This window comes from Notechis scutatus, chromosome 3 (genome assembly GCF_049901735.1).
Source record: "Notechis scutatus isolate UNSWTSFEM ecotype Mainland chromosome 3, rNotScu1.2, whole genome shotgun sequence".
NCBI classification, from domain to species: Eukaryota; Metazoa; Chordata; class Lepidosauria; order Squamata; family Elapidae; genus Notechis; species Notechis scutatus.
In genome coordinates, this window is record NC_142011.1 from 17107852 (window position 1) to 17131185 (window position 23334).

Here is a 23334-nt window from a genome sequence, read left to right on the forward strand (position 1 = left end):
CGCTTGGAAATGCCTCCAAACCGACGTCGGAGCCCGGCGAGGAAAGAGACTTGACTCGCTCCTGCGGCTTGACTCCCAGACATTTTGGGGAGGCAGCGAGGCAAGAGAAGCGAGCTCCGCCCACTAAGCCCCGAGCTGCCGCCTGTTGCTTCGGCAAAAGCTGCAGTTGGAAAACTCCGGGACTCGCGGCGAGACGCGCACAGCACTTGGAGCGGCCGGAGCGAGCGAAGGAGCGCGGTGCCCGCGAGAAGCGGCGAGGTGGGGAAGGGGATCGGGTCGGTCTCCTTTCTTTTTTCTTTTTTCACCCCCCGTGTATGAATTTTGCCAACTGAGCCGCTTCCCGCCGCGACCGCCCGGGCTTATCATGCGCGCCTCGAGGTCGGCTTCCCAGGGCAGCTCCCGAGCCGAGTGATCCCTCCGCGGGGCGCTCCGCTCAGCTGCCCGCCCCCCCCTTTTTAATGGTCAGCTCTTTCGTCCGGTCGCCGCCGCCGCCGCCGCTCAGCCCGTTGGCTTCCTAGATCTACACACACACGCACACACACCCGTGACGGAGATGCACGCGGCGGGGTGGTTCAAGCAGCTGGCGGCTCCCTCCCGGCTCGTCTGGATCTTCCTCTGGACTCTGGAGCTGCGGTGCGCCCTGGCGGACTTCACCCTGGAGAACGAGGTGCACTCGAGTTTCATCCACAGGAGGCTCCGGAGCCAGGAGCGCCGGGAGATGCAGCGGGAGATCCTGTCCATCCTGGGGTTGCCCCACCGGCCGAGGCCCCACTTGCACGGCAAGCACAACTCGGCTCCCATGTTCATGCTGGACCTCTACAACGCTATGTCGGTGGAGGAAGAGGGCCCCAGCGAAAGCGGCGAAGGGTTCTCCTACCCTTACAAGCCTATCTTCAGTACTCAAGGGCCACCCCTGGCCAGCCTGCAGGACAGCAATTTCCTCACCGAGGCAGATATGGTCATGAGCTTCGTGAACATGGGTGAGTCGCTGGCTGATGGTGGAAAGTGGTTGGGAGCGCTTGGGAGAAGGTGGTTGTTGGGAAGCCAGGAAGAACCTGATGGAGGTGGGACCAGCACCTGGTCCGAGGAGCCCCAAGGCTGGTGACCTACCAGAGATCTTTGGGCACTGAGGATACTTGTCCTAGATTCCCAGGTGCAGGTCCCTGGCGATCTGGCAGAGGCAGCCATCTTCTTCCGCACCCCATGCTGATCTGAGAAGTATTGTGGGAAACAAAAATGACCCACAGTAATTGGGTCATTAAAGGCCTGCTTAAACCTGAACCTAGCCTTCCAGCAACCTTCTTTTCTCTTTATGGCTGGCATGAATCAGTCAGGAATTGTTGTTTATCTTCCTTCCAGACTTTTACTTGATTACTCACAGGTAAAAAAACTGAACTTGTTATTTTTTTTAAAGCCATCCTTTCTTATAGCTTCTTGGATCCTCTGTTAAGTGAAAAGAATTTTGTTTGCTATTTTTCAAATGCTTAGATTTTCTCACCATTATAAAATAGTTTTGTTACTGGGATCCCCACATCAACCACATGGACAATAGTGTGTCTCTAAATGGCATGGTGTCTTCAGTGTATGCTTCCTGAAGTTGTGAAGGCCAAATCTGTGAATTGGGACTCCTGTCCAATTTTGGTACTTAGGAAGGTAGAACTAGAATTTATTTTATTTCTTAAAACCACATGTAGAGAGACACCATTAGATCAAAAGGGTGGATATTCTCAAGCGTGGTTGGGGTCATGAACTATGGGGAGCTATTATCTCCAAAATCCTTTTGTAAATCAATGTGGATTCTTACTAAGGTGCATTTATTCCAACCATATATCCTGGACAGTGAAAAAAAGAGTTAACTTGTTGGATTTGTTGAATTTCAGCAACTTTCCCCTCTAGATATGAGCCCCACCTGATTAATGAGTAACCAATTGTTGAGTGATCTTTAACTGTTCTTCAAGCCTATTACATATTTTTTCAAGCTACCCCTTGAAATCTTGCAATTAGCTGGCCTTAAAGGACCTTGGAAAGTGCACCTGCATGAATCTAAAGTTGCAATACCACACATTGATTTGGGAATGAGTGGCATTGCCTTTAGTGTATGAAAACAGAGGACTGGGAAAGATGACAAATTGCAGGACTTTTAACTAGTGAAATTAATTAATCTGTAATAGCGGAACCCATTATGTTCTACACTTGCAATAACGTAACTGGACAAACACTTTGCTTGCTCCTTGTGTCATCCAATGGACAGGTGACATTTTCTGCATTTTAATCTCCTTATGCATATTGTTGGGTTAGAGTCTGATAATGAAATCTTGATTATGCCCCCCCCCCCAAAACATTAGATTTATTCCTCAATGTAAACTAGAAACAAACAAATTGAACTTTCTTCTACTTAAAAATACGTATATGAACCTAACATGCAATCTTTGTTGTGGAGTAATGTGATGATACCATAGCCTCATCTAATCCACTAATTAAATATCCAGTGCAGGGTTGTGAAAATAGCCTCATATATGTTAAGCGTGAACAAAAGTTTGCTAAGAGATACCAACTGCTTATCAAGATGTGTGCAGAATTAGTCTAAAGAGCTCCTAGTTTTATTTGCTATCATGAACTGTTGTGCATCATAAATGAATTAATCAGTTTTATGTATACACTCTGGAAATTGCTCAGAGATACATTTGCATAAGATAACAGTTGATTATTGTTATCTTAAGTCTTATCACATATGCGCTTCTAGCTCTCTCCCAGCACTTTGCAGTGATGGTGAGTTCAATCCTGTGTCTGAGATCTCAAGGTTTAGGTAACAACTTGTAGTACATGTTAAAGGATTTGGATCGTGTTGAAGAGCAGTGGAGTTGCTGCAGAAGCATCTATAAATGGAAAAATCCCAGTGGAAAGAAGAAAGCTCAGAGCTGTTCTAAAAAGCTAGCTTGCTTTATTCAACGAAATTCTTTTCAGTCTGGTTTGTAGTCCACAAACTCATTACACATGATGCACTTTTTCAGATGAGGAAAAGGTTTGCTTTTTTTTTGGGGGGGGGAGGCAAAGCAGGTTGTGGATTTGGAACTTAATGACCTAAGAAATATTTGCTGATAATTCCTTGTTTGCTGTGGCTTTGTAATGAGCAAAGCCTGAGCACATGGCAACGGGTTAAAACAAATTAAAGGAAATTTGTCACTTTTCAGTTTGGCTAAGCTGACTTTTTTTAAAAAAATTGAGAGATATTATTCATGGGGGTTTCTCTTTGTTTGTTAATGGGGTTGAATAAACCAGCTGGATTTGAGTAGAATACTCTTTAGGGCAAAGTTCTATTTAAAATGTATAATTATAGGTACGAGTTTCTGTGTATCTGTTTTTAGCCTAGATCACGTGTTGTCTGTGAAACCACCACATGTACAGATTGGATGTCTCTGAATCCACACCAAATCTTTATAGAAGTTCAGAACAGAGAGAACTTTAAACGATTCCCCCTTCCCCAACCACCCAGCTTGGCCTAAACAAAGCCATAAAGAGGGACACACCCTTTGCATATGAAATGCCACAAATGATAGCCGGATTCTTCTTTCTTATTGCAACATGAGGTGCAGTGGCCTAGGGCTTACTGTCTGATTCTCCAAATGTCCACCCTGCTAAGAAAGTTGACTAACACAAGATAGTTTTGGAAAATGTTTCATGGACAGTCAAATGAAGGGAAGCTGGCTTAAAACCTCTTTAATCAAGCTGGATGGAAATTCTGGGTGGTGAAGGCCAACATACCTGGTCAACAATGATCCAGGGAAAGTTGCCTTAAGAATGCATATTTGAGTAGTGAAGCCAAACTAACCACATTATGAGTTAACATAATGTGTGAACTTAGCCTACATGAAAGTTTAAGCAATTTTAAGTGAAACACTGAATAGGGAGATCTTAATTATCCTTATTTGGCACAATTTATATATTTCAGTTTCTTTGTTACTGTATAAATCAATGCATAGTTCATAGTGCATTATATTATATTTCTATGCAGGATATATTTCTATAAGTTGGAGACTTGTTCTGTCATGACACATGTATGCAATCAACCAATATTTCTCACCCTTGGTAACCTTTAGACGTGTGGTTCTCATCTTCCCGAATTTCCCAGCCAGCATGCTGACTAGGGAATTCTGGGAGTTGAAGTCCATACATCTTCAAGCTGACAAAGTTGAGAAACACTGAAATCAACTGGTAAAAACTGGTTGTGGTCTGAACTAACTTAGTCCATGTGAATTTGGATGGGGAAGAAAATCCTTGTTCCTAAACCGTTCCCTCAGATTCTGTGTGAATTATTCTAGTACTGAATTCATGCACTTTTACTATCACACACTCCAGTGAACCAAACATAACCCAACGTGTGAGCTTCACAGAGCAGGTGAAGTCACACACACACATACATCTTTTAAGTAAAATCTAAAATTATCCAAGTTTATGATGTTATGATAGTATAAGTCCTGAGCATTAAACTGAATTAAATGTATGGTGTGAACACAGTTCTAGAAAAAGTAGAATAGCATAGTGTTTCCCAGCATACCTGGCTGGGGAATTTTGGGCATTGCAGTCCACACATCTCCAAACTACCAAGGTTGACAAACATTGCATCTATGGGAAATCATATAAACCTCCCCCTTCTCAAACCATGGAAAACTAATCCATTTAGTTATGCCACTAATATGGATTGGGCTACACACTGTAGTAGGAAACATGCTGTTCTGGAAATAATGATTCTATCATAGTGATATTTTCTCTCCGTTAGTGTGGCTTTTCACTAGTAAACTGATAGGAAAGATTCAGTAGTTTTCACATAGGCAGGTGGAATGAAGTGAGTTTTCTCTGCATGGGTTTGTTCCCTTGTCAAGAATGCATGCCAGGGCATGTTCAAGAAAGGACATAGATCTCTAATAGCTTTCTTCATCCTTGTGTACACCTTTCATCCCATTATAGCTGCAGGTCTTTCATCTCTGTAGGACAAAGGCCATCTTGTTTATAGACTTTTAAATGAATTAGACTCATAGCTCACCAGACTATATAGTCAAGCCCAGCACCTGTTTTGGAGCCTACAGATTTCTATTGACAGTGAAAATTAGAAGATCTATTGTCAGGGAGATTTCCCTCCTCTTTTAATTGAAAGCTTTCTATAGCAATCTTTCAAAATTGCAGCCTCTGTATTAAACTGTGCCATGGTTGAGAAAAAAGATACCCTTGCGGGCATTGTGTTTCTCAGGTAGGGTCTTGTTACATATGTTGAACTATTGCAGCAGAGAAGTGTCATAACACAAAACTGAAAATGTATTGCGGTGAGGAACTGTTATAGCCCTAAAAAGGTTGCATGTCGTTAAAAGGCTGAAATAAAGCAACTCTATATTTGAAATAATTCAGTGTAACTTATTCTCTCTCTTTCTCTCTCTCTCTGTCTCTCTCTGTATGTGTGTGTGTGTGTGTTTGTGTTTTAAATTACATCTTTTTCTCACTTTTCTTTGCCTCAGCTACTAAGAGCTAAAGAATGAGTTTTCAAGAAGGTGCAAAGTGGGTGAGCTTTGCAGGGATTGGTGAAGATTTAAAAGATTTTGTATTAGGAACAAATAACCCTTTATAAAAAAAGACAGAGCGGCTTTGTAAGTTGTAAAGAAGCATCAAAAGATAAAGGAGGAATAAATGGTGCTTATTTTTTTTTCTTCTTGCTGTGGTTAAGTAATTCTGTCATTCTGTCATGCTATATGTAAGGTACAGGGTGGTTATAGGTAGTCCTCCAGAATTGAGACCAGAATTTTGTTGCTAAGCAAGCTGGCTGCTTTGTTGTGAAGACTGACTGTGTGTAACTTTTTTCAGTGCTGTTGTAAGGCTGCTAAACTAACAGTTGTAAATCAACAACTACATGTAGTGAAATTGGAACAGCTGTGGAGAAGATATACAATATGAAGTTATCAAAAAAGGAAGCAGAAAAAATAGTATTTCCTTATAACCAATGGTATTTCAAAAATCTATTTATCTTTCAATCTATCTATCGTATCTATCAATCTGTCTTATCTATCATCTATCTGTCTGTCTGTCTGTTTGTCTGTCTGTCACTAACCTCCCTCCCTGTATGGGTTATATATCATCTTTGTTTCTCCCCAAGAACCCATAGATTAATTTTGTAAAGATACCAAGATCTGATTGATGGTGGCTCTGTTTTTTTTTACAGAATTAAAATTGTCAGCCTATACTGTCCATTTTTCCAGTAACGTGCAGGTCTTCTGAAATATCACTTTGAACATTTTGATTTTTGAGATAGGCTTTTGGGATGGTGAGGCTTATAGAACCAAGTTTCATTGTCAGTAGAAGAGTGTAAACAGTATTTGCAGGTTGTCTGCCAAGCTGATTTGGAGTATGAAAGCAGTTTCTGGAGAACAAGTGAATTGCAGAGGTTGGCTTATTGAGGCTGCTATGAGTATTTGATGACTAGTCAACAGCCCATTTCTGATCCTGGTAGACTTACGACCACAGCTGAGCCCAAAATTTCTATGCTAAGTGAGACATTTGTTAAGTGAATTTTTCCCCATTTTGCGACCTTCCTTGCCACAGTTTTAAGTGAATCACTGTAGTGGTTAAGTTAGTGTCATGGTTGTGAAGTGAACCTGGCTTCCTCAATGACTCTGTTTATCAGAAGGTCGCAAAAAGTGATCACATGACTCTGGGACACCGCAACCGTCACAAATATGAACCAGTTGCCAAACATCTGAATTTTGACCATGTGACCATGGGGATGCTGCAATAGTTGTAAGTATGAAAAACGGTCATAAGTCACTTTGTTCAGTGCCATTGTAATTCGAACAGTCACTAAGCGTACTGTTGTAAATTGAAGACTATCTATATTGCTTTTGTTCTCCATATTCTTTAAACTGTGGATGGAGAATCATGAGATGGGGAATAGGTTAATGCATAATTCTGACTTTTTCAATCAAGTATCCTCCAGATATCTTTGTGCTATACAACCATTATACTCATTCACTGAATTTCTTCCTTTTTAGTGCCTTCCAGTTGTGATATCCATCTTTGTCATCCTACTTGCTACCTCTAGAAATTCTAAGCATAGAAGTGCTCAAATCTGGAACGTTTATCATAGGAATAACTTGCCGGATTGAATGACGGAGCACAATCAATATGAAAACTGGGTTGCTATCAAATAACGGGAGAACAAATGATGGAGATTATTAAAAAGAGGAATACAGGCAGTTTTCGACTTGTGACGGTCACTTAGCAACCATTAAAAGTTACAGTGAACCCAGAAAAAGCTACTTATAACCTGATGGCTGCCCCCCCTCCACTTTCCATAGTTACATGATCATATTGTGGGCACTTGGCAACTGGTCCTCATTAATGGCCTTTTCAATGTCTTGTGGTCATGGGATCATGATTTCTGATTTATTTTTTTGCCAGAAACTGGTGTTTACTTCTGGTAAGTCTGTAAGTATCTATAAGTATTGTGGGGAAAGGCAGATACAGGTTATACTTCAGGCCTGGGAAAGGTAAATCAACAAAGGAATTAATTTGTGGATTCAATGTTATAGGTTCAGATTTTATCCTTTGATTGAGTTTGGAAGCCTGAATGAAGCATGTGAAGAAAGAAGTGCCGGTATAAAGCATCTTCAGTTAAATATGTATAATGATGAGTTACTGGATGCCACTTTATAACTGGCAAAGCAAAGAATTTCATTAGTGATCTTAAATGCCCAATCACAAGCAGTTTTTATCTGCTTCCTCCCAGTACCAAAGGATTTAAATATGATTCCCAAATATTTAAAATCGTTGATTTGTTCTACTTAAATATCAATTATTTATTTTCCAACTATGGTTGTAATTGGGCAGCTGTTCAGTGAACACCACTGCTTTTTCTTTTGATAATGGATTTTTATTCTCTGCAACATCAATCACGGGCCGGAAACTTTCACCTTTGGCTCATTTGCATTGTGGAGTAGATGTTGCATCATCAGCATATAAAAGAATTGATATGGGCCTACTTGCTACCCTGGGAGAACACAGTCCATTGTAGATAAAACTTGAGGTGTATTTGAGTAGCATTCACCTTATTTGTGGATGAGCTTATATATGAATATATATAATATTCCCTTAGCTTTTTTTGAAGTACTCATATCCTGTATATATTTGTGTATAAAGCCCATCTGTGGATAAGTAGATTCTTGAATTTTTAACCAAAGTATGATGAAAATCTACAGGTAAGTCAATTTTCAAAGGTCAGCTTATCCATAGTTGGCACATTTTACATGGTATTTTGGCTAAAAATTTAACGGTCAGCTTAATCATGGATGGGCTAATAGACAAGTACTATGTACACAGTAAACAGGATGAAAGAAGAATGATTATGATTGGATGGAGTTGACAAGATCCTCAAAAAAAAAAAAAAAAAGAATTGAGAAGAACAAAAGACAGTATGTGAAGTGGTATATAGAAGAGTGAATATTAGATTTAGCTATAATTGCTTTTCTTATGCCACTAATTTCCTTAGTCATCCATATTGTGTCATCCTTACCAGGTAGATCATTCAGAAAACATTACTTTATTGTAAAATTACATGAACAGAATATTGCAAGCCTGAAAGCACATTGCTCCCATCATCATCTTAATACTGCTAGTTCTCAACTTACAAGAGTTCATTTAGTGTCCGTTCGAAGTTACAATGGCGCTGGAAAAAAAGTGAGTTATGACCATTTTTCACACTTAACAACCATCAGCATCCCCGTGGTCACGTGATTTACATTCCTGGGTCATGTGATAACCCTTTGCAACCTTCTGACAAGCAAAGTCAATGGGGAAACCAGATTCACTTTAACAACCAGATTACTAACTTAATATCAACGATTCACTTAACAATGGTGGCAGGAAAAGTTGTAAAATGGGGCAGACCTCACTTAACAATTTTCTCATTTAACAACATAAATTTTGGGCTCAATTGTGGTTGTAAGTTGAGGACTAGCTGTAGCCTGAGAAACTAGGGAGAATCCCTTCTGCATCTCTTGTCCCACCCATTCATTATTCAGCTGCAGGCTATGCTGTCTTTTATCTGATTATTCCCCAGGCAGCCTCTCTTCACCCTGTCTCCCAAGGTCTTTCCACACACCATTACACATTGGTTTGCTCAGAAGGGAATTATGTGAAGTGAATACATGCATACCTATGTGTATGATGTTGTACTTATGGAAATCCAGAAACACTCCCAACTTATTTATTTCATGCTTTCCATCTTTCTTGCCACCCCACTAACCTGCTTTCCAGCTCCGTTCTCCTGTATAGGGCAACAAAAGAAGATCCAGCCAATCAGCTGGGACTCGGGAGGCAGCAAATAGATGGGGGCGGGGCCAGTCAGAGGTGGTATTTGCCGGTTCTTCAAACTACTCAACATTTCTGCTACCAGTTCTCCAGAACCTGTAAGAACTGGGTGAATACCACTTCTGACTATATTCCCTTAGGTTTTTTTAAAGTACCCATATATCCTATATATATATATTGTACTTGTGAGTAAAGAGGATGACCTTGTTGGTAAATCTGTACGTACAATATTCCTTTAGCTTTTTAAAAGTACCCATATATCCTGTATATATGGTACTTGTGGATAAGCAGATCAAAACAGAGGTTAAGGACCAAAACAGAGGTTGAGTCCAAATCAAGGAGAAAGTATGCATAAACATGTCAAACAGATCCCCCCACCAGTCCACGTGCATATAAAGAAAGGGAGGAGGCAAAGCATAATCAGATTTAACAAGATTCTGTTACTGTAGTCCACATTAATAAAAGTAGTTTTAGACTTCTGTAGATTTGGTGTAGTCTACATTCTTGGGTTGAGATCCAGCAAACACAGGGATGGAGAAAGGTAAAATAGTCTGCCAGGTAGGGAAAGCTACAAGTTTCCCAGTCTCATCACATTGGTATTGCTTCTTATAAATTGGCGAAGTAGGGTAGTTGGGAAGAGAACATCACCTGGATTGATCCCATTGTTGTGAAATTCCATAAGAACAGTTAGCAAGTGCTTGGCTGTTGCCTAGCAACCATGGTTTGCTTCCTTTACTTCAAAACAGGCCCCAAGCAATTCTTCAGATTGTTGGCTTTCCTAGAGCCACAAGGAAATAAAACTTTTCCATGAAAGTAGAGACTCATACCACCTGCACCCTTCATACACAATATGCAAATAGCTGAGGAGAGGTGGAAGAACATAAGATGTTTCTTTTTGCATTCAGGACACACCCAGACTGAAACCTATACACTTTCTGGAATAAATGGAGGCTTGCAATGATTTTGGTTCCTTCAATGTGGCGTTCTTTGGATGTTGGACTTGTAGTCATAGAAATCTTGGGGGAACTGGCTTGAATGAAAGTGGTTATTCTTGAGAATCCAGCTTTCTTTCTCCCCCTTCACATGCAAATGTGTTTCTAATTCATTTTTCATATAAGTCTTTTTCAAGCTGGTATCCATGCTTGATTGGGATGATGGGAGCTGCAGTGTGAAGCAGTGCTTCTCATGGGGGAAAAGTCTAATTGTAGAAGCCTTCTGGAGAAACCAGTTTCCTAAAGAAAAGAATGCTGTACTAGAAAGCAAAAATGGTACCATAACAATAACAGTAACAATAATTCAAACCCTAACCCCATCCTGTTTGCTCAGAACAGAAATCAAAATGTCTGGTCGAATTCTTCTAAAAACAGTACAAAATATTAAAATTTAAATGGTAAGATAGGGAACAGACAGACCCTAGAGCTTGAAGGGAGGGGTAAACTGCTTTTATATCACACAATGAAAACTGCCCAATATCTGTATAGGTTTTCTACAGGCAGAGTGAAATGTAGTTTACTTTGACATTGTGGCTGTCATATTTTGGAGCACTAGAGATCTGCTGAATCTGTCTAACTTATTTTGAAAAGCATTCCCAAACAACTCCAATGAGTTTTTAACCCTAGTTGATCACCAGAGGTGTTTTTAATTTCTGTATTGTTTGGCATTATAACCTAGGTAGTCTTCTGAGTAGGCTCAGCTATGAAAACTGTAAATAAACAGATAAACTCTGAAGTGAGTTCATTCTAAAACCAGTACAGAAGGGCCTCTGTCCTAAACGGATATTTGACAGCAATGACCTTTTCAGTGGGGCCTCCCCTGCAGATGTTAACATCTAAGCAAGTTCATAATGGAAAAGTGGTCCCTCAGGTGGTCAGGCTCTAATATGTTTTTGAGAGCTAAAGGTCAAATCTATACTCTAAATTAGTGTTTCCCAACTGTGGCAACTTTAAGATAGATGGACTTCAACTCCCAGAATTCCCCAGCCAGAAGGCCTGAGGAATTCTGGGGGTTGAAGTCCACAAGTCTTAAAGTTGCTAAGGTTGGGAAACACTGCTCTTGTCCTTAGAGAACAATTGGCAACAACAGCAGATCTTTCAATAGGGATATTGTGTCATCCTGGTATCTTGTATCAATTAATAGCCAAACTACTGCATTTTGCATCAGTTGCAAATTCCAGATACCTTCCTCTTTGTCCATGATAGCTGGAAAGTCCAGGAAATCCAGAAGAATGTCCAGAAGATGCCAAACCAACACAGTCTGGAGGTCATCATCTTAACTGCCCAGAGTTGCTGGAAGTCGGGCAGCATATGCATTTATTATTACTATTATTGTTGCCTTGGAAAAGGCAGCTGCGCATTATGAAAGTCTCTGTGGCAGCAAATACTCCCAATGTTATCAATAGAACGCCTCATAGCAGAAGTGTCCATTACTGAATCAAGAGTCAGACTGAAGCCAAAACTCCTGGACTACAGGTTCTGTCATTTGGAGCAGGTGGTGGGAAGCTGGAGCTTGTGAGTATAATGTTTGTTACCACTGGTAATTATTGTTTTGCCACGGCTCTTGGGAACCAGCTTGAACTTGCCTGCTAGAAAAGAATGCAGAACAACCGAAGGAAGGGAAAAAGGATTGCTTCTCAGAGGAAACAGAGAAATCCTGAAATTGTAAGCAGAAGTGAAAAGCAGGTGATGGGAAGAAATCTCTCCCAGCAGGAACAAAATCGTCTGCGATGATAGAGAAGACCTAATAATGTTGCAGGATCCCAAAACATAGAGTCTATGAAGACGCCTTTCAGAAGGTTAGAGGGGTTGGAGCTGTCCGAATTCCTTTGGGAAGCTATTCCATAGAACATAACACTGGGACAGAGAAGCAGTTATTGAGAGCCAGTGAATAGAGCAGTTAAGAAGTTGGACTAGGAGTGGAAAGAACAAGATTCCAATGATCCTTTAGGCCTAGAGCAGGCAACTGAGTAACTTTGGGCCAATCATTCTCTTTAACAGCAATAGCATTACTGCTTCACAGTGCTTTACAGCTCTCTCTAAGCGGTTTACAGAGTCAGCAGATTGCCCCCAACAATCTGGGTCCTTATTTTACCCACCTCAGAAGGATGAGTCAACCCTGAGCCGGTGAGAATCGAACTGCCGAACTGCTGGCAGAAGTAGCCTGCAATACTGCACTCTAACCATGCGCCAGCACATCTCTTTTAAGCCCTACACTGGGAAGTTGCAAACCACCCTAGCTACCAGCATGCACTGCACGCAATGTGGTAAATTATAGTCCATAACCTTCAAGGGAAGACACCTTCATGGAATGATCTGGGATGATAGGAGGAGGAGGAGGAGGAGGAGGAAAACAGATTTTTCTGCATCAGCTGGAGACCTCATGCAACAGATCTACACCTCATTAATTTTCATTAATAATAAAAGAATAATATAAACTCACACAGGTGATTTTAGTGATCTGGTTGCAATGAAATATCATTCTGGCAGATTTATGAATGGTCGTTGCTATTCTGATGAGCCCTTTGTAAAGGTTTGCTAATTTTTTTTTGTGGTTCGTTTGAGCAAATCTACTTTTGTTTGGATTGAAAGAAGATTGGTATGGGAGTTTTTTTTCCTCTTCCCTCCCCCTCATTCCACAGCCTTCTTGGTCTTAAATTTAACAAGGTTTCCACAAACAGCTGCCTGCAGTGCTTTCCCACCTGCTTGGAGCAAGCTGCTGAAAATATCTGCAGGTCTTTGATGGTTTCCTTTCAGACCCAGCCTCAGTGAAAAATACTGTCAACTCCAGTTGCTTCATTGACAACTTTAAAATTGTGGTTAAATGCTTGACTAAGTGAGTAAGTGAGAGAGGTGGGAATGGGAAAATTAGTCATTCTTGGAAAGAGCATAGAAAAGTGGCTTTCGGTCCATGTAAACGAAGATGCTTAAGAAACCCTGGAGGTTCAGTTTACTTCATACCATCTGGCAGCCTCTTTCTCTCCCTCGTCTTTTCCCCCTGACAAGTGTTTGGCACCAGAAAAGCCATCTCCTTGCCCCATTTAATAACAAGCTTTTAGCACTCTGGGGTAGTAGCGTTTTCCTTCTACAACCGTGTAGGAGAAAGGAGGGGGGTGCACCCTCTTTTGGGGATTACTTTGTGAAGGGAATGTAAGGGGACAAGCATTTGCAGCTGTAACCTGGCTTGTGTTAAAATTTGGAAAAGCTGCCTTGCATTCCATCTCACTACAGGCCTTCCTTGGTGTGCAGCCAAAGGTTAATATAGATGTCGCAAAGTTTCTCTCCCCCTCAAATCTCCCCCCCCACACTTTAGAGCGCTTCAGATGTTGGAGTATATATACAGCTGTGTTTGTAGTAACCCTTTCATATTCGCCCTTCTTAAATGGCATTTTCCTGCTTGTATAAATCAAAAGAATTTCTGAAAGATATTTGACCTGCATTTGAACTTATTTGATCTTTGCGCATTTCCCACTTGAAACAAAGCAGATTAAATCTTGGCCCTGAAAAGGCCAAGGATCACATGATGCGGTCTATACCTCAGGATAAACATCCCCCCCGCCCACCCCCCTGGCTACCCTTTTAAGCTTCTCTGCTTGCTTTGAAAGCCTGGACGTTGAATCGGTTCCTTATAACCTGGGATTTATAACCCCCTAGAGATTGAAATGAAAGAGAGATTCAGTGTACAAAATTATGTTATCCTTCTAACAGAACGCATGATATTAATAAGAATAAGCCAATAGGTACTTTTGCTTTGTGTCAGAGTGTAGAAATCATAAGAACTTAGAACGGATGAGAACTTCACAGTGTGTGGTTCTCCAGTGTTCCTATGTTTGCAGCATGTATGTATGTATGTATGTATTAAACTTATATGCCTCCCATCTCACTCTGAAAAGTGACTCTCTGCCCCTTGGTAATTTGCATTTATTGCTGATGGGATTTGGATTTCAACCACAATCTAGAAGTCATCAGTTTCTCAGTCCTGGCTTGGGGATAGGCACTTAGGCAGCTAGTATTCCCTAGAATTACGATTCCTATAAGATTGGAGTTGGATCATATAACTCCATTCTGCACCAGGTAGTAAAACCACAAATCTGATTGGCAAAGTAAGTAAGGAGTAAGCTAAATGAGAAACACAGCGAAGTATCGGGAAAATCAGGAGATTCAGGCAATTCAAATCAATATAAAGATTTATTGCAAGCTTTCTACAAGAATCTGATTAACTAGTAGTCAAGTGAAATGTGTGGGAGATAAGAGAGGCATTCAAGGTGGGCTGGACTTAAATCTATTGTGGGCAGGCAGGGATTTACAAAGCATTTGACCCTTTCCTTGGGCTCAGCCTGGTCATCTTCTACAAGCACATTAGATTGTCTACCATCTTTTTTTTTTTGCTTCTGGTGAAGAAGAGTTTTGAGACTAGGAAAGAGTTATAAAGAGAATGTTTGGACCATACTGGAGAAGATAGATATGGCCAGACTAACTCATGCCTTAATCAATACTCAGTCAGATGTTGGATACAAGGAACCATACAGCGACTTCAAAGGGCAACAGCAAAATGCTTTCCAGCATATGCCAAACAAATGTTAGGCTGGTTTTATGTTGTCTTTGGTGATCTATGTCACCTTTATTTTGTGTGATAATAATTGGGCATAAAAACATGACGATGTGCTGTATATTACTTGGTTTTTTTTTAGCATGTGTACTTAGGTGGCAATAGAGTTAAATTTGCATCTGGTATTAGTTTATCCAAAATAAATCTTCACATTTCAGAGAATATATGTTTTGAATGTTCTGGGCTAAAAATGGGACAGCTTACCTTTTGCCCTCAGCTTAATTGTTGAACATTTCAGGGGAAAAGATGAGTAAAGTTCTACCCAAATCTATGTCGAAAACATTCTGACTTCCAAACCATTCCCATGATTGGGATGAAGCATCCTGTGTAGATTTTTCTACTTCTAATGTCTCTGTACAGTAATTATTTTCCATATTTTTAATACAAAGGAAAGCACTGAAATACATAACAACATCCTCCTGTGTTTTTAACAGAAATGCTTCTGCCTATTTTCCCCAGTCCAATTCTTTTTCCCTACTCTCACATGGCAGTTCCAGTTTACTCTATGATAGTCAAAAAAATGACACTGATCTTATTTTCTGATGTAGATGTTTTCATCTGTAGAAATCTAAATGAGGTTTGATAGACCTTGTGCAAGATTTTCTTTTGAAATTTTGCTTCAGAAATATTGTATTGGGCATTGGTCCTGATATTCTCACATCGTAAAAACTGATAAAATAAAATAAACAGCTTCCCTGCGTTGTATGGAAAAGGGAAACAATAAATAACTCTTTCGGTGGAGATGATTGGTGCCTCATGCAAAATTAGCAAGGTGTGGTAGAAATGGTTGCTACTGTTATTATTGGTTGATTTTAAAAACAGATTGCACTATCAAACCACAGCTGGTGTGCACATCCTTGGGAGCAGATAGCTAAAATATTTAAAACTTAAAAGAGCAGTTTGTTGAGTAGAAAAAAAGGTTGTCTTAGTTGATGGTTTATGTAGAATACTGGCTTGCATCTAGGATTAATGATGGTCAATGTAGAGCCTTTAAATCAGTAGGCTTAAGGTGATTTCATTGATTTCAATGGATGTATGATTAAGCAAGAATTGATATACCAACTAAAGCATAAGCACAGGCTTGATTTACACCAGGGGTAGGAAACTGTGGCCCTTTTATGTCTTGTGAACTTTAACTCCCAGAATTCCCTAGCCAGCAGTACTGGCTTAGGAATTCTAGGACTTGAAGTCCACAAGTCAGAAAGGGGCTATAGTTCCCCACCCCTGGTTGATACAATGAGATTTAATAATACATTCCCTAATTAAAGGACATTATGCTATTCTCTATATAGATTGTCTGAAGGAGTGCTTTGCAGAAGCATTCCCAAGAGAAGCAACCATCATAGCATCCCTATGGTCAAGTGATCAAAAATAAAGTGCTTGGCAATTGATCTGTATGTATGACAGGATAGGTTAGGGTTAGGCAAAATCAATGGAGGAAACTGGATTCTCTTCTGTCAATAACTGGTTTCTTTGATTCAGTTATGTGATATGATCTCTATGGGAAATGTCCTCATTTAGTCATATTAGAAGTAAAATTACTATTTGTGACATGTTAGTGAGGTGTAAATAGCTTCAAAAGAGGAATAAATTTTTTTAAAAAAATGGTCTTAATAGCTTGTGGAAGGGAAAGAAGAACAAAATAAAAATAACAACAAATTTTCTTTTAACATGATGAGGACATTTCAGAGTGAAAGTGGCCTTAATTAGAATGGGATGAGAAAAGATTTGAAAGGCCTAATAGAAATATTTTATTAGGCCCAAAAGTGAGCCCAGATAAGTGGAAGAATCTCGCATATTGTCTCAAAGGAAGTAAATAAGTGAGTTTAGTCTGCATTTAGGATTGCCTCCACATGGAATCAAATCAGTTGTCTCTGAAAAAAAGTTAAGTTGACATGGATTGACCTAGTCATTATCAATCTGCTTTGAAGTGGTTTTTCCCCCTTAAATCTCTGCACTTTTATCCCTCTCATTCATCTTTCACCTGAAAGTGCTTCAGTATATGCCTTCTCCTCAAATGAATAACTGTAATCTGAATAGATATTATACTTACAAGAAGGATCCAGGCTGAGTAATGCAAATTAATGTAGAATTAGAAAGAACATTTGCCAAGCTTTCTTTAACCCTCTTCCATCATGACATAACGATAATTAGAACCAGTGAATGGTGAATTAATGCTTATTGTAGCCTGTAACCCATGCACTGGCACATATGACTTATCCCAAAATGAAACCACAACTTTTGTAATAGATTATATTCTTTGACACCAACTAATAAATTTGTGTAAATTAGGGGCTTAGTTGTTGTTGTTTTGAAAACAATTCTGCTTAAAAGAGAGTTGAGCTGCGATTCTAACAATTCTACACTAATCTGAAGCCCAAATAATTCAGTGGGGCTTACTTTCAAGTAAAACACTACAGAATTACAGGCTAATTCATTTTGGTTTGTACATAAAAACTATAGTAAGTTTGATTTTGTATGGTACTTGGATAATTTTGCCAAAAGTAATTTTTTAGTATTTCCTCAAAAGTTGAATTTGCTTGATTGTCCTCAATGATCTAATGATTTAAAGTGTTCGACTAGGAGTTGGAAGGCTCAGCTTTGAGTTTCCTCTTACTACAGATCATCAGGTGAACTAGTTACCATCTCTCAGCTCAGTCTACCTGGAGAGGGTACTGCATATCACATCTTGGTTTCTAGAGGACAGCATTACACATCTAAGATAGACTAACAGATTTGCTAGAATGATTTCCATCCACACTTGTGGTTTCAAAGCACTAAGGTGAGGCTAATTAAAAAGCTGCCTCAAATAATACTCCATCTTGAAACCTGCTACTAGATGTTCATGTAGTGCATGGGTTTCAAACTTGTGCCGTTACATTGCCGTCACGTGACTTATCATGACTTTTCCCCCTTTGCGGAGCTGGGGTGGGCATGGCCTGTGCCTGACGCATCCTGCCTGCGGGCTGCCAGTTTGACACCCTTGATGTAGTGCCATCATATTGGTGATTGACAGCTAATGATGGATTCAGTCACCAGCTGGTATGGATGTCAAAGATGAGGTGATGCTATTTCACATGAGTTTGGAATAGAGCTTATTGCAAGACTCACAGATGTGCTGTTTTGTGTTTCATGCAATTGTAGCTTATTCAGCAATTATTAAGACATCCTTCTTTTGTTAATAAAAATTTACTCAGTTTGGAACATATTTGAGAAAGGAATGGCAGACAGGAGCAAAAATGGTTGGGAAGACCCCCCCCCCAAAGCTTATTATTATCAAAGCTGAGTCAAGATCCGTTGACAGATTTCTTTTTAAACGGGACATGTTATGTTTCAGTTTAATACATTCTGGCAGTGTCACTGGGGTTAAAGCTAATGCAGAGATGTGTGGATCCTGTCATGTTATTGTCAGGAAGAATGTGGGGATTAGGTTTAAAAAGGGCAGTGGGTGAGTGGTGCAGCTGTTTATACGTATTATTAAAGAAAAAGGGGGGTTAATTCCCACTGTTAGAATCAATATATTAAATTGCAAGAATCTTTGGTTTTAATTAATCAAAATAAAATATGTTGTTAGAGCTCTCATGGCTTCTCTCCTTGAACCACAGCAAGGAAATGCTAATATTTGTACAGAAACTGTTAATTTGTGGTTAAAATGATAACATCTTTAGTTTTTAACACAACTCAGTCTTTCTAATGCAACAGCTGATGTGATTGACTGATAAAAATCAGGTGAACCAATGAATTCAAGAGTTTGCACAGTAGAGGCGAGATTATTTATTTGTAAGATTTGGATAGCCACCTAGTTTATGTAACATAACCCTGGGTGACTCAAAAGCAAATAGTAAAAACCTCAGAAGCCACCAAAACCTTCTTGACACCCCAAACACAATATATCCCCACACATCCTGAAGAAAATGTAGTCCTTTCCTGGATTCTACTCATTCTACTCCAAACCTTCATGGCTTTCTGGAAAGCCAGGAGCCTTCTGGATCTCATCATGAAGGGTATTCCAAAGGTCCCAGATAGCTACTGAGAAGGTGTGCAATAAAGATCCTGCTAGATGGCAACATTTAAAGGAAGGAATCTGGAGTGCCCAACCCCTTATTTGACCTGGTGAAAAGAGCAGATAGCAATAGCACCTAGACTTATATACTGCTTCACAGTACTTTACAGTCCTTTCTAAGCAGTTTACAGAGTCAGTCTGTTGCCCCCAACAATTTGGGTTCTCATTTTACCTACCATGAAAGGATGGAAGACTGAACGTGAAGATACCTTCAGGGAGAGATGGCCCTACCAATAAGTTGTTGGCATGGATCAAGTCTGGGGTTTCTGTAGGTTGTGGTCAACCTCAAAATTGCAACTCCCAACAGCAATGGGACAGAGACATTTTTTTTATATGTACCGTGTGCTCATATGTTAAATGAAACATTGATCCTTATGTCATGGTCACTGGTTTGGCTTTTTTTGACCACGCTTTGAATACATCTCTTGCTTAAGAAATGATAATTAATAATTTACAGAGAAATCAACTAGTACACTTATGGTGTCACATTGCCATCATGTGGTGTTTTGTGATGTTTTCCCCCTTTGCTGAGTTGGAGTGGGTGTGGCCAGTGCGTGACTCATCCAGCTTGCAGGCCACCAGTTTGACACCCCTGAAGTAGTGGCAATTAGCTTTGAATACTAGATCCAAGCCCTTGCTTTAATAACCTGCAGCGTATGTCCATTGGGTTGATTAATGTGGAAATCAGGGTATTGAAATTGATGAACTGAAGGCCTGCTCTATTAAAGCCTTCTTATAACAGTCTAATATAGACTGATTGTACTCTAATACAGCCATCCCAAAATGTTGCATATGTTGCATGTCTGGAATGGTAAGAATTGGAGATTGACTGATTCAATTTTTTGCAAAGTGCTGGTCAAATACTACATCTCAAGCACCTTGTTTTACTTCAAAAGTCTGGAACCCATAGGAAAAAATCCTTTTTCTGAATAGAAAATTCATTGACTCTCACTTAAACAAAGCTACCTCTGAAAACAGCCCACAGTTACTGGTGGGGTAGATGTTATTGTTCGCTGTTATTACCGTAGGATTGTTTTATGCTAAGGTTGTATATTTAGAAGAAAATATTGCTAGCAAGTACCGTAGATAGATACCAGAAATAAAAAAAATGGGCTAGTGTTAAGGATTTCTTTTCTGCAATAAAATCCCCTTTGTTTGAAACCTTAATTCTGTTCACCAGGTGTTTTGTATTCTCTGCTTTACAAACCCAGTCAATATACTGTATTTTGGCAAGATTACCCAGAATCTGTTTAAGAAAACTGGCATTGTGGTTAGCTGAATGATGGCAGATAAAGTTAACTGCTAAGCTCTAATCTTAGAGATACATTAAGCGTGGGTGTAACAATTGGTAGGGGTATCCATGTTCTGTGATTGTATAAGTGCATTATTTCTGATTGGAAAAATAGCTTTTATATTACTGTATAGGTAGGTTCACAGATACTTGGGTGGTAGACCTTCAACACTCTTCCTCTATAACAAACTCACCTGTATGATACATTTGCTTGCAATCATACTTTCCATTATTTGTGTTTGTTGAAAAGTGATATAGGATATTCTGTGATAAAATTGATTTCCTTTTAAATGGTACTAATATATGTATCCTAAGAAAGCCCTTTATTAAAGTGATACTAAGATACCCATGTGGAGTTACAAGGGTAAGGCTTTCCCAGCTGGCTTGGATTTTTCTCTTTGAGGTAAGAGTAGAATAAATCCCTTTGTTACAGCTTTAGGTAAAGGTCTAGTAGTTAAAGAAGCTGGACTCAAAACAAGGTGACTGTGAGTTCTAGTTCTGCCTCAAGTGTAAAGGCTCCTGGTGACTTTGAGCTAGCCATTCTCTCTCAGCCCCGAGAAGAAGAGGAGGGCAAATTACTTCCCCAAAATGCTGCCAAAACTTGCATGGAATTGTCCATAATCTAATAGTATAGTAGGCTTAATTCATACATTACACTAATTCATACATCTACACGAATCGGATCTGAAGTTCTGATAGGTTTTTGTTTTTTTTAATAAATGTGGATGTACAGTACTGTAGTTGCAGACACAGATGAAGATTTGTGTGTCTGGGTAGCTATAGAGGTGATATAGATATGGATTCATATAACACAGAATGTATAATGAAGTGTAGTACAAATTTCCATCCCATAGTACCTTTTAAATCTTTATTTTATTTTTCTGGTGCATGTGTTGGAGGATAAGCTCTTTCAGAGAACAACACAATCTTCAGTTACAGCTGAATTTTGCAACAGGATGAACGAAAGCTAGTATTTTACACTATGGTGCAAGAAGGTAAATAACTGAATATTTATGAAAGAGTCTGGAAACTTGTCAGATATCAGGACAGAACATTTTCTCATCTATCTCCAACATACTGGCTGGGGAATTCTGGGAATTGAAGTCCACACATCTTAAGGTTGCCAAACTTGAGAAACATTGGTTTTGCAGGTGTCATCCAAAATGCTAACAGACATTCCTGCCTGAGGTCTTTCTGACTCTAAATCCCATAGGTCAGTGATGGCAAACCTTTTTGTTGTGGTGTGCTGAAAGTGTGCGCATATTAGCATGCATGCGTGTGTGCCAGCACCCAAAATGTAATGCGTCCCACCCCTCCTGCGCATGCACATGCAACATCCCTGTCCCCTTAACTGCACTGCACATGTATGTACCTCCCAGGTGATTTTCGATCTGTTTGAGGCTGTTTTCTCCCTCCCGAAGGCTCGAGGGAAGCCTCTGCAGCCTCAGGAGGCTGAAAATGGGCCTGTTTTGGCACTTTCAGTATTTCTGGGAGGCCTGTTTTTGGGCCTCCTGAGGCTGCAGAGGCTTCCCTCGAGCCTCCGGGAGGGAGAAAATGTCCTCCCCCGAGCTCCAGAGGTCCTCCGGACGCTGAAAACGGGCACTTCTGGTATTTCCAGAAGGCCCGTTTTTTGGCCTCCCAAGGCTACAGAGGCTTACCTTGAGCCTCCGGGAGGGCGAAAACAGCCTCAAACGGGCCGAAAATCAGGTGGGAGGTGCGCACATGCACAGTGCGGGTAAATTTGGCTGGGGCTCATGTGCTCGCACAAATGGCTCTGCATGCCACCTGGGGCACATATGCCATAATTTCGCCATCATGGCCATAGGTTAAGTTAGGGAGTTAATACATCTGCTATATAGAAGACAAGTGCTGTTTTTTGGGGGAAGGAGGGACCTGAACTCTATTTTTAACTGAAATATTCTCTGTGTGCACTTGGGAAATAGCTAGGAATGCCCCCCCCCCCACCTTCTTAATACCCAGCATTCAATAAACAATTGATGTTGCTGTTTTTTGTTTTCTGTCTGTTTTTGAAGGAGAGACATTCAGTTCCATTTTTTTAAAAAAATTACATTTTGTGGTTCTATAATCCCTACACTCCCCAAACATGTAGTTCAGATCTGGGTGTACTCAGTTTTGAGGCTGCAAATCTCAGTGTACTTGCTCTATTGTTTAAGAACCAAGATGTTTATAATCTGGTTCCTGTGCAAACATGCTGAATGTGTGTTAATGTGTTTCAAAACCAGACCCCTTCAGCAAAATCTCTGCTTTTCATTAATTGACATCAGTAGCACATGGTATTTCAAAGTGCCGGCCAAATCTGAACTGTGTTTCCAATTTCTTGACTTTCCTGTGCTTGGAATGCCAATGTTAATTTGTTCCCATGGAAGAGCCAGACATGGCCAACCATCATTTCATGTTGATGGCTTTGCTGTGTGGAGCTGCCAATGCTAAAATGATATTTGAGGGGGAATCTCTTGGCTGTGCTCATCAGATTTAGTACCTAACACTGGGAGCACTATGTAAAGGTGGGTTACAATATTAATATAGAGAGGTCAGCTCCTTTTCCTGAAGAAAAGGTTTAATAAAATAGGCTTATTTTCACTTAATAATTAACCAAAATTACTGAATGGGTTCCTTATATGAAGTAAACCCATGGAAACAATGACTGTTCCCATGTTTTCCAAACTTTACCCAAAGGCACGGAAACTTGCAGGCTAATCCCTGGATTTACTTGATTTTAGTGAGATTTCCTATGAAGCCAGTACATTTAGAAGGTCAGTCCTAATAGGTACAATATGTAATTCATGCTTTACCTCTATTCCTTTGCAGGAGTTTTAAGATACTCAATTTTACATAGCAGAGCGTCCTGTCCGGTTCTTTCTGAAATCATTATAGTGTGCCCTGACAAACAGGGTAGGCACAGCCTTTTCATAGTATTATCCAGCTGGAGTGGATTTTGTTTTTATATGCATGCCTTTGGCTGGCATAAAGGCATGTCCACAGAGCACTTATCACTCTCTATCCAGTTTTA

The 23334-nt window shown here is 40.1% G+C and overlaps 1 protein-coding gene across 2 annotated transcripts in view; it reads left to right on the plus strand.

Moving 5' to 3' along the window:
- The first annotated feature begins 30 nt into the window (after positions 1-30).
- Positions 31-23334, plus strand: part of BMP7 (bone morphogenetic protein 7) — a 90958-nt gene continuing 67654 nt past the window's right edge. Inside the window, exon 1 of one of the 2 annotated variants that reach the window (XM_026664941.2) lies at positions 31-980. In XM_026664941.2, the coding sequence (XP_026520726.1) occupies positions 554-980 (427 nt within the window). In that variant the 5' untranslated portion in view covers positions 31-553. The remainder of the gene's footprint in view (positions 981-23334) is intronic. The other variant, XM_026664940.2, reaches the window with a different exon arrangement.